At 36.0% G+C, this 12,980-nt stretch overlaps 3 protein-coding genes across 4 annotated transcripts; 1 reads left to right on the top strand and 2 right to left on the bottom strand.

The window, feature by feature from the left end:
* The first annotated feature begins 396 nt into the window (after nt 1-396).
* Nucleotides 397-4,092, top strand: LOC18993106 (nuclear poly(A) polymerase 1). Its single transcript, XM_006416587.2, has 12 exons — nt 397-501; nt 610-687; nt 776-883; nt 1,326-1,388; nt 1,479-1,640; nt 1,869-1,982; nt 2,087-2,149; nt 2,243-2,572; nt 2,651-2,815; nt 2,915-3,763; nt 3,842-3,909; nt 4,001-4,092. The coding sequence occupies exons 1-12, from the start codon at nt 397-399 to the stop codon at nt 4,038-4,040; spliced, it is 2,145 nt and encodes a 714-aa protein (XP_006416650.1). The 3' UTR covers nt 4,041-4,092.
* A 206-nt stretch (nt 4,093-4,298) lies between these two features.
* On the bottom strand, nt 4,299-6,887 carry LOC18993107 (probable E3 ubiquitin-protein ligase RHG1A). Of its 2 annotated transcripts, none has more exons than XM_006416589.2 (5): nt 6,232-6,887; nt 5,422-5,595; nt 4,988-5,128; nt 4,764-4,898; nt 4,299-4,658 (listed from the first exon to the last, which is right to left on the bottom strand). In XM_006416589.2, exons 1-5 carry the CDS (start codon nt 6,784-6,786, stop codon nt 4,524-4,526), a joined length of 1,140 nt encoding a protein of 379 aa, XP_006416652.1. In that variant the 5' UTR covers nt 6,787-6,887; the 3' UTR covers nt 4,299-4,523. The 2 variants fall into 2 exon arrangements, with proteins under 2 accessions (XP_006416652.1, XP_006416651.1); XM_006416588.2 differs by having other exon boundaries at nt 4,988-5,086; nt 6,232-6,786.
* Nucleotides 6,888-9,469: 2,582 nt separating this feature from the next.
* On the bottom strand, nt 9,470-10,935 carry LOC18993108 (transcription factor MYB52). Its single transcript, XM_006416590.2, has 3 exons — nt 10,682-10,935; nt 10,167-10,595; nt 9,470-9,792 (listed from the first exon to the last, which is right to left on the bottom strand). Exons 1-3 carry the CDS (start codon nt 10,797-10,799, stop codon nt 9,599-9,601), a joined length of 741 nt encoding a protein of 246 aa, XP_006416653.1. The 5' UTR covers nt 10,800-10,935; the 3' UTR covers nt 9,470-9,598.
* Nucleotides 10,936-12,980: the final 2,045 nt, after the last annotated feature.

The following is a 12,980-nucleotide window of genomic DNA, read 5'->3' on the forward strand; positions in this document are numbered from 1 at the left end:
GGTATTTAAAGGCCGAGACTTTCTGCTGCTCTCTCGATTCCATTCGTTGTATGACCAGTCGCTCGGATTAGGGTTTTAAGGGTTGTTCCCGAGAAGAGCTCTCCGACTCGTTGGATACTGTTGTATGATTCCAAAGTGTTGCGCTTTTGTTTTTGCTTTCTTTTTAATTTAGCAAAGCCTTCCCTTTTGTATTCTGTACGTTCAACAATTTCTCGATAGTAATCTTCCCCGAGTTTTCGGTTTTTAGCTTTACATTATTCGAAATATTCAGGCAAAGAATCGTTGAGAAAAAAAAAAGTATGAACATTTTTTATACTCGTAGAATCTGATTGAAACATTGAGGAAAAAAAAAACGTTCAGAAAAAAAAAAGAGAGGATAAGAACAAAGTAAGATCGATGGCTAGTGTCCAGCAAAATGGGCAAAGGTATGGTATTACAGATCCTATCTCTTTGGGAGGACCAACGGAGCTTGATGTGATTAAGACAAGAGAGCTCGAGAAGGTTTTGCTGATATCTTAATGCTTGTGTCTTGTTATGCTAAAGTTTCTTGTTGAACTACTTGTTTTTTAGGCTTGTACTGATTGATGTTTGTGTTACTTGGTTGACCAGTACTTGCAAGATGTTGGATTGTACGAGAGTGAGGAAGAAGCTGAAAGAAGGGAGGATGTTCTGGGGAGACTAGATCAGGTTTTTACTGTTTTTCGAATCTTAACAACTTTTGCTTATGGATTTTTCATTGATGTTCGTAACAAATCCATGTTGTTTACGTGTCCAGATTGTAAAAGAATGGATTAAAACAGTCAGCCGCGCCAAAGGGTTGAATGATCAGCTGTTTAATGAGGCCAATGCAAAGATATTTACTTTCGGTTCTTATCGGCTAGGGGTAACCATAAATATATATAGAAGATTGACTTTGTTTTCCACATTCATTTTTCACTGTTAACTTTTGGTGTAGTATAGTGAATTGGTGAAAGCTGGGGTTTTTTTTTTCTTCTATTGTCTTTAGATGTTCCTGTGTAGGAAGGGGCATCACTTGTCTTCGCATGCTCTTTTGTGTCATTCAAACATATTGAGATCAATTTTATATGTCACTCGTATCGTCTCTGTATGAGCTTTTCAGGCATTTCAATTGTTGGTAAATCTCGGACACTATAGGGTGATAATTATGGTTACAATTGGTTTTTTGGAGAGAAAATTCTGTTAATAAACAGTCAGTGTCCTAAAGAATTCCCTTGCAATTGTGATTGTTCTTAATAACATGACTAACATCCATTTTCTAGCATATCTAGTGTTCCTATAACAGTTTGTTTTACTTCCTCAAATAGGTACATGGACCTGGTGCTGATATAGACACTTTATGTGTGGGACCTAGACATGCAACTAGAGACGTACGATCAACCTCTTGCATCTATACGCCAGCCTGAATATGTATTCTATCAATTTATTAAGTTCAGTCTTCTTCTTTATATTGCCAACAGGGTGATTTCTTTGGTGAGCTACAAAGAATGCTGTCCGAAATGCCTGAAGTAACTGAGCTGCACCCTGTGCCTGATGCTCATGTTCCCTTGATGGGATTTAAACTTAATGGAGTTTCTATAGATCTCCTCTATGCACAACTTCCACTCTGGGTTATACCTGAGGTAATTTCTGGGTTTACAGTGAAGTGACTGATTGACTGTTGAGAATTTTATGTCTCAGATTCCATCCCGCAGATTATTTTGCTTTTAACGTACCCATTTCGACTAATTATAATCAAATAGTTTCACGCTAAGTTTTACATTCCATATGTTCATGATTTTGACTGAATGTTAGAGTGGATCTCTTGGAAGATTCTTAATTATGTTCCCTGCCTGATGTTAATGGTGCAGGACTTAGATATATCACAGGATTCCATTCTACAGAATGCTGATGAGCAAACTGTTCGAAGCCTCAACGGGTGTAGAGTTACTGACCAGATCTTGCGTTTGGTTCCGAACATTCAGGTTTTGTGCTCACTGATGATGATACATCTCTTAATTTTGTTTAAAACTTTTGTAATTCATCCGTATGATTCCTTAGTCTGAATCTCTGTTTTATTTATGAGCAGAATTTCAGGACAACATTAAGATGCATGCGGTTTTGGGCCAAGCGGCGTGGAGTATACTCAAATGTTTGTGGAATTCTTCTCTAGAGCTCTTTTACTCGATTTTGTTTATGTGACTATCAAGTTGCTAATGTCAGGTATCTTTCCAACAATTACTAGGTGTCTGGCTTTCTTGGTGGAATAAACTGGGCGTTGCTTGTTGCTCGGATATGTCAACTTTATCCTAACGCCCTCCCAAATATGTTAGCGTCTCGGTTCTTTAGGGTCTACACTCAATGGCGTTGGCCAAATCCCGTCCTTCTTTGTTCTATGGATGAAGGATCCCTCGGTCTTCAAGTTTGGGATCCTAGAAGAAACCCAAAGGACCGATTGCACATGATGCCCATCATTACTCCCGCTTATCCTTGTATGAACTCCAGCTATAATGTCTCCGCGAGTACATTGCGGATTATGACAGGAGAGTTTCAGAGAGGCAAAGATATATGTGAGGTAAGATTAGTATAGTCCTAATAGTTTTGGCTTCTATGCAGAATGAATGACCTAATACAGTCGTTTGATGTCTTGCAGGCTATGGAAGCAAACAAAGCTGACTGGGATACCCTTTTTGAGCCATTTGCATTCTTTGAAGCGTATAAAAACTATCTTCAGATCGACATCTCTGCTGCAAATGTTGATGATCTAAGAAAATGGAAAGGCTGGGTTGAGTCACGTCTCAGACAGCTCACACTGAAGGTGAAACTCTTTGTGTATTCTCAGTTGATATAAAAAACAAAAATCTGTATATAGTCACTGATTATTTGACGTGGATATTTTACATTGTACTCTTCTTAGATTGAGAGACATTTTGACACGCTTCAATGCCACCCTCATCCACATGATTTTCAAGACGCATCCCGACCACTCCATTGTTCTTACTTCATGGGTCTGCAACGTAAACAAGGAGTTCCAGCAGCAGAAGGCGAGCAGTTCGATATCAGAAGAACCGTTGATGAGTTTAAACAGACTGTTAACAATTATATGTTTTGGATTCCCGGGATGGAGATTAGTGTCAGCCATACCAAGCGAAGAAGCATACCGAGCTTTGTGTTTCCGGGTGGGATTAGACCTTCACATACCTCTAAAGGAACATGGGACAGCAAACGCCGTTCAGAGCATAGAATTTCTTCTACGGCAAGTGCAGCTACTACTACTACTAATGAAGCGAGTTCTGAAAGTAAAGTTAGTTCTAATAGTCCAGTAGATGGGAAGAAGAGAAAATGGGGTGATGATGAGACACTCACCGATCAGTTAAGGAACTCTAAACACGTTGCAGTTTCTGTGCCTGTAGAGAATTGTGAGGGCGGGAGCCCGAATCCATCTGTTGGATCCATTTGTTCAAGTCCTATGAAAGATTATTGTACAAACGGTAGATCGGATCCCATCAGTAAAGATCCATCAGAGAATGTTGTTGTTTTCAGTAAGGATGCACCAGAGAGTCATCCAATAGAGAAGATAGCCACTCCTCAAGCTCCTAGTCAAGAAACTGAGGAGCTTGAAGACAGTTTTGATTTTGGAAACCAAGTGATTGAGCAGATTTCAAATAAGGATGCACTCTCGGGGGCTACTGCAGCTATACCTCCATTCGAGGCCACTACTTTAAATGGCTCACCATGCTCCAATGTAGCAGTTGAAGAACTCGAGGTTTTTTTAGTTAATCAATTTCAATACTTAAAAATGGTCTCTTGATCTTGTTCTTCTCTGATTTTTCTTTTCTTGAAGGTTCTTCCAATGCGACAGCCCGAGGTGACACATAGAGCTTCAGTGCAACAGCGTAAACCGATAATCAAGTAAGCGGTTTGTGTTTTATAATACTTCAGTTGAATCTGCATATCGGATTTGACAACGGTTGCTTGTTTTTTTGTTGTCTGTTCTTTGCAGATTAAGCTTCACGTCTCTAGGCAAAACCAACGGCAAATAATATAATAATGGTGTTTCCCTACGTTGGCAAGCAGTCCCGGCAAAAATTTGATGAAAAAAGCCCATGATATCATTTTCTTTTTGTAAAACAGCAAACCTTTGATCTATTATCAAGATTTTTATAATAGACAAGTTCTGTTCACTTGTTTTTTATACCCTATCTTTAATTTTGTTCATTTTGTTATATGATGATAATAGGGGTATTCCAATATATCAATAGACATTTCAAGAAAACAGAAAACCATAGAAATAGTAGAAGTTGCAGGAGAATCCGTAAGATCACAAACTCTTGTTCTTACAAGTGCAATGGAAATAGTATTAAAATCAAATAAATACACCCCAACAAAGGAAAATAAGATCAAGAAAATACAAAACAACAAATATGAATCAAGTAACAGATGATTCGGATCTATACAGCAAGAGGGATTAACTGAAAGATATTGAGATATCAGAAACCAGACAAGACAAGACACACACTACTCTCTTAAGGCTTGACATGAGCTGTCTTCTTACAGACAGGACAAGCATTCTTCCTCGATAGCCACTGTTTCACGCATTGGACATGGAAGCTGTGTCCACAGTCTAATTTCCCAACCTGACCCTCTCTCTCATACTCTTCCTGTCACCACCAAACATGAACATTAATATCAATATGAAACTCACGATCCTACAAGTTCTTTCTAAAGCTTTGACATATTATGGATTGACTCAATCTGGGCTCTACCTGACAGATGCTGCATTTTCTACCAGCAAGAGTATGTGATACGGAGGGATTGATTTCTCGAAGACAACGATGTATCTCGCTTTCTTTTAGTCCAGTATTCACATAACCAATTCTATCACCAAGCTCTAGAAGTTGCTGTGTAGGTCCAAGCAACACACACCCAATAAAGTTAAGAAGATGATATTGTAATCTTTTTTCTCATGAAATTTTGGGAAACATCATACCTCGTATGACATACTATCAACATCAAGCCTCAAGTTGTGGAAGTGATCGCGCGAATCTGTTATCCTTCCCATTACAAAACCATTCCGGAGCATCATCATCTGCAGTGAACAGCATTTTTGGTGTTTAACATGACTACCTGGCTGCATGATTTAGTTCTTCAGCCTACTAGTCACTGATCTGATATTAGCCGTCCAAAACAGTTGACCGAAAAAAAAGGATTACAGTATATTTCTTCTCCTTTATCAGCCACTAGAATACGCAAGAGACAACGGGGCAATCTAGAAGAATCTCTTGGTTGGTATGAAGCCAGCCAAGTAACAAGTCAAATCTTCAATCAGTGTGAATTTGATCACTTGATAGAGCCAGATATCAAATCTATTATATTTAGCAGATAAAAGAAAGATAGGGCAACTATTTGGGATGAACATTCTACCTCGGTAAGATCATCAGGGTAAGGGCGTCGAAGATAGCCATGATATCTACTTGAGACCAAGGTTGGTTCAGCGCGTGATGATGTCAATAACGTCGAATCAGAAGAGTTCAAGAAACCGTGAGAATGAGATTCTTGATTGGGAAAGGGAAACCGCCTTGTAAGAACAGAAGAACCCTGCGGACAGTTGTAACATTGTGTCATCACTGCTCAAACATACGGAAGACGATAGTTACCAAAGTCTCAGGTCCTCTGAAGCAATGTGGCTTCTCGATCAAAAGAATCAATTAAAAAAAAAACTGAATGAACATGATTCAAGAACTCCCCTTTAACTAATGTTTATCCAACCATAAGCTAAACCATGCGAAGACAAAAGTATGCTAATACTTCATTCCCTAACCCGAGCTAGAGTTATCAATTCTGATTAGTTTTATTGCATATAAAACCAAGAGGACCACACATCTAACAAAACATATTATTAATAATTATCCACACATCAAACAAAAACTAATAATAGAGAATCTCTACCAAAGTAGATAGACTCTTGCGATTGTTTAAACCAGAAGAACACACAATTTAATAAAACAAAGATGGCCCCAGCAATAGCATAGGGCTGCTACAACGACTATAGCTCCAACCACTCCAAATAGTTTCTGCCTAAACTATACCATTTTGCTTAAACAAATCCCAATAATATACGACTAAGAACACCACCAAAAATACTCAGAAATTCACTGGCGATTAGATCATATAGTAGTACTCTTAAGTCTAGATTGAACATATCCTGAACATAAATAAATTTACGACATTTACCTCTCTCTGACTGGAATTGCTCTTATCCACATCAACTTTGCGACGCGACGACGGAAGACTCCTTCTCGGAGCATCCAAGGATCGACCAACCACCGCGTCCGTCGAGAATCCTAAGCCTGGACCGCACCAAACATCCGGAATCGCGTCTCTAGCCTCACTTAAGAAGCTAATCGAATCGTCGTCGTAGCTTTCCTTAGTCTTCATCTTGTTCCTCTTCTTCTTCTTGTCCTTTCTAATTCTCGCATCCCAATCCGCGGAGGAGCGAATCACGGAGGGAACGGAGACCTCCTGGGCAGCTGCGGCAGTGCAACCCATCCCTCGAAACGACGCCGTTTTCTGAGGGAAACCGAGCGGTTTCTTCCTCGTGGTTTCGTTGGAGGAAGTCGGGAGGAGAAAGAAGGAAGACATTGCGGAGTTACAGAATCGATTAGGTTGGGAGACTGGAAGGACGACGTGGCTCAGCGGCGGATCATCGTCGGCGTCGAGATGACGGGTTGTTTGGTTCATGACTCGTCGTCGGAGCCTGATGTGCTCGCCGATATTTATCGGAGTCATTCTCAGAGAGAGAGAGAGAGAGAAGAAGGAGATAATGGAAATGTGAGAAGAGACTCTGCGCGGGGAAGAAAGATGAGAGAGAGTGATTTCAAGCTGATGAGTGATGATGATGATGATGATACAAAAATATACTCCTATATATTTCGTATGATGATTACAATTTTTTTCCTATATAATATTCACGTGATTTTTAAAAAAGATGATTACAATTTTTCTTATATAATATTCACGGGATTTTTTTTTAAAAACATATTGTCTTTACATGCAACTGTTTTTAGTCTGAGTCCAAACAAAATTAGCTCATGCTGATCTTGTGAAAATTATATGAGGTTGTCTTGTATCAGAAAAAAATATCAACTGGTTTTAACTATTTTGGGGGAATTTATTTTAGTTTAATGTTTTGGATTCTTTTTCTCTTAAATTTCAAAAAAAACTTTAAGAAAATTAAAACTAATGCTTGCTTGTAAAATTGGGAAAGGTCTCATGTCACTTTTCCTTTTTGTCAGATCTTTTATTTTTTCAAATAGTATAATATTGGGGGGACTTATTATACTACAAGGAAGACTTATTCGCTACCACAGATTCACTATGATTACTTGAAACTGACTATAACCTGCACCTGTTGGGAGCCCAAAACTAGACATATAATAAGCCCAAATTTGGTTTTTTTTGTTTCTTTTCTTTTTGGCGTCACAAAGATTTGTTGTTTATACCCGGTCCAGAAAACTTTAAAGCTTGACCCGCAAGTCTTTTTAGGCGTTTTTCTGATCTTCTGTTTTACTTTACCTGTCCTTTTTTCATATAAAATTAAAATTTTTTACACAATAAAATATACAAATTTCAACCGTTTTGGGCAATTATCAACGATTCATCACTGGAAAGAAAAATATTCAACGTTTCGCTTCATTATTTGTTAAACTCTGTCTGCTCTGTAAAGTAATTTTTTTAAATTAATTTTTGTTTTAACATGCAACCGTAGGTATAATGAGGAATATTTTGACTGGATTTTGAAATTATTATCTTAATTAATTTGCCTCTTTATTTCCATATACCAAAAAAAAAAATTTTCGTGATAGTCATAGAAAGGGCGTTTTTTCAACAATATATGTTTATTTTATGTGTTGCAACATAATAGACTTTTAATTATTTACTAATAATCCTGTTTTTTCATCGTCGGTACTGGAGCTCGAAACCTGTTCGACTCTCCCCCTTCGAATGCCCAAGTAGTACGCTGATTAAGTTACCAATCAGACTTTAAACTGATCAATATACATAACACAAATACAACATTATTAGAAACTACTAGACTACAAACTGTACTTGCCTTCATGTTAATATCTAAAAACTTTTTCACTCTTCACCCCAAAACTCTATAGTAAACAAAAGTTGAACTTGGAAAATTCATGTCATCTTTTTCGGCCTTTTTTATATAAAATATATAGTAAAATTCATATCATGTGAGATAATAATATACACATTTAATCAGAAACTTATCCATTGTCCTAGCGGGTGTCTTAATCTTATCCAAATTTGATTATTTTTCAACATCTATGTACAATAATCAACGTTTCGCTTAATTATCTTTTCATACTAATAGTTTTATACAGTTACGTAGCTTTTTGGGTTGTTCTTTCGTATTGTCTTAAATAAAAAGGTGACATACATAATTAACCCAACGAGAAAACCCTAGCAATCAAAATGACATCAATTTTGGAAAAACAAAATAAACAAACAATGTCTAATTTAATATATATATTTTTGATAATTTCGAAACGAGAAGTATGGTTATAAGTCGTGTCAAGATGTGTGTTCTTCATCTCCTCCTAAATAAAACGAATTATTTAATTCGTGTTTTTCTTAAGACAAGGGTAGATTTGCTACTTTGGATTATTTTTCTTGGTGGCTGATAACTACTCCCAACTTAATCATATCTATACTCCAACCTCGATTTCGTTTTTCCGTTATTAACTTATTATACTTCACGATTAAAGAAACTAAACTAAACTTCATTGTAAAATTTAAAGCCTAAAGGTGCACAAAACCATTAGTTAGTAGTTACTAAATAAAGTTTTTTTTGTTGGCATCTACTTAACAAAAAGGTTAGAGGTTCATCATCAAAAGTTAAATAGTCAAAATAGTCTGCATATAAAATTATAAATGCATTAAGGAAATTCTTTTGGTGATGCTTATATTTCGGCATCAATAACATATTTTATTAGGTTAACCAATAAACAGACCGCTACAACAAAAATGTATACGACCACTGCGATTTCCACGAATTATAGATATATTGGTCTTATATCCTTCAAACACGAAATTTGTTAGATGGATGAGGAAAAAGTAATGCCTCAATGCAGATCTTGCAAGTATAGACAATACGTAGCTAAAGGAGTAGTAAACTATAATTTAAACTAGAGCATTTTTGGTATGATCATATTGGTTTTGGTTCAGATTAAGTTTTTTGTTCCTTAACAATAACTAAACTTTTTTAAAATTAAACTAAGATTCCGCTCAAACTTTTATCGACTGGTTTGATTTAGCTATCTTTAAACATAAGAACAAGAAAACCATTTACCGAATAATTGTTTGAGGTTAAGTCTGTTTCTCTGAATTAAGCATCCTTAAAATGAAATATAGAAAATTAGACCTACATAAACATACAATATTCTTAGTTTTTTTGGGATACAAGAAAAAGTTGGGCTTCCTCAATTAATTTTCACATTTGGCTCAAACAAGACCTCTAACTGATTAGTATGTTACATGTAATTAACATATATGATCCACCTTTAGTACATGTGGTACGGAGTACTAATTAACATAAACCCTGAGAAGCAGAGTTTCCAACAGACAAAAAGTCGAAAAAGGGAACACAGTTGCGGTTGCGTTGATCGACATCCTCGTCTTGGTCTTTTTTTGAACTGTCTATCAGTTCGGATTTCTTTGAATCCATCTTTATTTGGAGAAAATTGTAGAACTCCATCGGTCTTTCGGTTTGGTCTATTGCTCCTGTCCAAATTATCGATGTCCAAAAGTTTAGTTTGTAAGAAGTTTAACAATTATATAATCGTGCCCACAAGCAAAGCAAGTGAATGCACATATGCATGTAACCATGAAAATCATGTTCGTTGAAGATTCTATAGGAAAATGTAATAAGTTTTCGGAAAAAAGCATGAACTCTTATCCGTTTCTAAAATCAGGTATAAAAGACGAATTTACATGTTGATTATCTTATATGGTTATTGGTTATGAGCTTGTATTTTGTAGATTTCTATATGTATCCACTCATAATATACGTAAATATACACAATTTTATGTTTATGCATCTATCTAGCTACAAAAAGACACAAGTTTAATTAAGCCACTTTGATGTAATTAATTACCTTCATTGATTGGAGTATTATTATTCCGAAACCCGATCTTTCCGGTCAAGAACTCTTTGAGGAACTGAAAATGATTAACATGAGAGAACTGATAAGGATAATTAATAGCGGTTGCGGTTGCTGGTCTTCTTTTCTTATCGTAGTCGTTATAATTCATCATCGCAGTCGCAGTCGCAGCCGCTGTACCATCGGGGCCAAGGCTACGTGGACGCATCTTGGACCGTTCTCGGCCACGACGAGCCATGATGACGTGCCAATGGTTTTTAACGGCGTTATCAGTGCGACCAGGGAAAAATCTAGCGATCACTGACCATCTGTTCCCATGGATCCGATGAGACGCTAAAAGCCTTTCTTCTTCTTCCTCCGTGAAAGGGTTTCTGTTGATTCTAGGATCCAGTTGATTAAACCATCTCAATCTACAACTCTTACCTGAAGTCAAATATAAGAAAATAAAAAACCAAACCAAATAAACATATATATAGTATGTGCTGATTCTTAAGTTGATTTTTTTTTACCAGATCGACCAGAGAGCTTTTGAGCTATGGCGTTCCAATTATGAGGACCAAATTGTTCGACGAGTTCTCTTAACTTATCGTCCTCTGCAGGTCTCCAATGGCCTCGACTGCACATCATTTTCTAATTCTTCTATTTTCCTGTTTGTGCAAATTAATACATAAATAAATATAGATGTATGTGTATATATATAAGAAACCCTAGGTTTGATGTAGGTGAGGGAAGATGGGTATGTAGGAACAAGAAGAAAGCTGAAGAGCAACAGCACCATACATACAAATATATATATATAATTGATCTTTCTTTAATGAATATTATAAGATTCGTTAGAGAGTGAGGGAGAGTTTGGAGGGACGTTTTCACCGGCGATTGATGCCAACGTCTTCCCTAACCAAACACACTCCTTTTAAGTAATCTACCTTTTTTTATTTTATTTTCCACATCGTCTATTTCTTTCTTTTCACTTCTTATCAGAGTTTTCCATTATAGATTTCTTCTGTTTCTGTGCGACTTTTTTTTTTTTTTGATGAATAATAAAAGGAAAGAAAAGGAAATTACACAAAGAGGGGAGGGATTGCTTGGTGGGGTGAATTTCGTTAAACTTTCAACGTCTACTCTTAAATTTTTTTTTTCTAACCTAAACCCTCTACTTCAGCCACCAATACTTCATCTACGTTTGCATACGACTCTTCTGCAAGATACACACATATGTATAATCATGTAACCATATTTAATTATGCAATATTTTATAGCCAGCAGCCTTGTATAGATATGGACAACTTCTAGAACATGGTTCAAGATGGGATGTATATATAATATAATCTATGGTACAACGAATGAATGTACTTTTACGTTGCAGACGTTAAAAACTATGTTTGTTTTCATATGTTAAAATATTGTGTTTACATAATGTTAAAGATATTTCATTTTGAGAAATATAAAAAACCCAACAAACTTTATTTATTATGATTTTAGTTTGTAAAAGATGTTTGGTAAAAAGCTTAAATGTGTTAACGTTTTTCACATATGAAAAACATATATATTTTGTGGAGAATTTTGCAGTTTTATGGAAATAATCTTACATTATCATAAATCTATATTATAGAAAAAAAGAAATACTATAGTAGGTCCAAAAAAGGGACAATGAGACGTTTGTTATTCCAGTATTTGTGGATATCAAGTTGATGAATAGATTCCAACCGTAATACCGTATTGCCTTTGGTATAACTAATGGACGATATATTAGTACAAGTTCTTAACTGCTTTTATAACTTAATTCGTAAATAATGTATCAATACATTTGTTAAGAATGAAAACTGGTGGAGAAGGAGAGAGTTTGGTAAAGATGTTGGGGACCTGTGATTTAATTGCTGGTCACGTATAATAAAGAAAATTAAGAAACTATCTATGGATATGTTTTGTTAACCTTTCAGACCTAACCAAATGTTCCTTTTGCTAACGTGGAAACCCTAATAAGACTATGTGTCTTGATTGATTAATTTGTTAATTGATTGATATATATCAGTGGCTTTATACTTTATAAAAATGAATGAATTTGACAATTCGTCGCATCTTAATTGCTCAAACATTTGGTCTCGAAGCACATCACTTATAACTTTCTCTCGTGTCTCAGCGCTCTAAAATAGAATAACTGAAAAAGTTGAATACCTGAAAAAGTGATATATTGTACTTTAAACCTTCCTTGGGATTGCTTACAAAACTGTTTATAGATTGTTTTTAAGGATTTATTGAAATACATATAGCTTAAAATCCAATCAATTGAATCCTAGGTAAGTCATAATTAAATTGTGTTAGAACTCACTTGCACGTGTGTATATGAACAAAACCAAAATTAATTACTGGTGAAGTTTAGTAGGAAAATAGGTAGAGTTTGTTGGGAAGGAAGTCAATACAATAGATCATATTCATAACTAAATCTTATACAGATATCTTCTAATACTCACAAGCAAACCGGATACTGATTACGTTAAACCGGTCTATGTCTTTTAACAAATTGTTTATCTCAGAAAACAAAAGCTAAAACAAGGATATATGCTTTGAGTCCTGGAGATAATTGATGAGCTTCTTGCCAGTTTCATCAATGAAATATATCCACAATGTAGCATCATTGTACTCTAATCAAAAAGACCCTTTTAGAAATGACAAATCTTGGACCATCTCTTCGACCGGATTCAGCGGCTATTAAGTGTGTCCAAACTCTGCTCTTCGTATTTTTCAACAACTCTTACGCCTCCATGACCATACCACAGTGACACAACTTAATTAGAGCATCCATGAGTT

Source organism: Eutrema salsugineum, unplaced genomic scaffold (assembly GCF_000478725.1).
Source record: "Eutrema salsugineum unplaced genomic scaffold, Eutsalg1_0 scaffold_5, whole genome shotgun sequence".
In the NCBI taxonomy this organism is placed as follows: Eukaryota; Viridiplantae; Streptophyta; class Magnoliopsida; order Brassicales; family Brassicaceae; genus Eutrema; species Eutrema salsugineum.

Excerpts from the sequence above, each read along its gene's own strand:
- LOC18993107 (XM_006416589.2), bottom strand. The coding sequence starts at position 6,786 with ATGACTCCGATAAATATCGGCGAGCACATCAGGCTCCGACGACGAGTC. Across the intron at positions 4,899-4,987 it reads TTGATAGTATGTCATACGAG|CAACTTCTAGAGCTTGGTGA; the intron begins GTATGATGTTTC and ends GGACCTACACAG. Across the intron at positions 4,659-4,763 it reads GAAAATGCAGCATCTGTCAG|GAAGAGTATGAGAGAGAGGG; the intron begins GTAGAGCCCAGA and ends TGGTGGTGACAG.
- LOC18993108 (XM_006416590.2), bottom strand. The coding sequence starts at position 10,799 with ATGATGTGCAGTCGAGGCCATTGGAGACCTGCAGAGGACGATAAGTTA. Across the intron at positions 10,596-10,681 it reads AAAGCTCTCTGGTCGATCTG|GTAAGAGTTGTAGATTGAGA; the intron begins GTAAAAAAAAAT and ends ATTTGACTTCAG. Across the intron at positions 9,793-10,166 it reads TAATACTCCAATCAATGAAG|GAGCAATAGACCAAACCGAA; the intron begins GTAATTAATTAC and ends TAATTTGGACAG.
- LOC18993106 (XM_006416587.2), top strand. The coding sequence starts at position 397 with ATGGCTAGTGTCCAGCAAAATGGGCAAAGGTATGGTATTACAGATCCT. Across the intron at positions 2,150-2,242 it reads GGCGTGGAGTATACTCAAAT|GTGTCTGGCTTTCTTGGTGG; the intron begins GTTTGTGGAATT and ends AACAATTACTAG. Across the intron at positions 3,764-3,841 it reads TAGCAGTTGAAGAACTCGAG|GTTCTTCCAATGCGACAGCC; the intron begins GTTTTTTTAGTT and ends CTTTTCTTGAAG.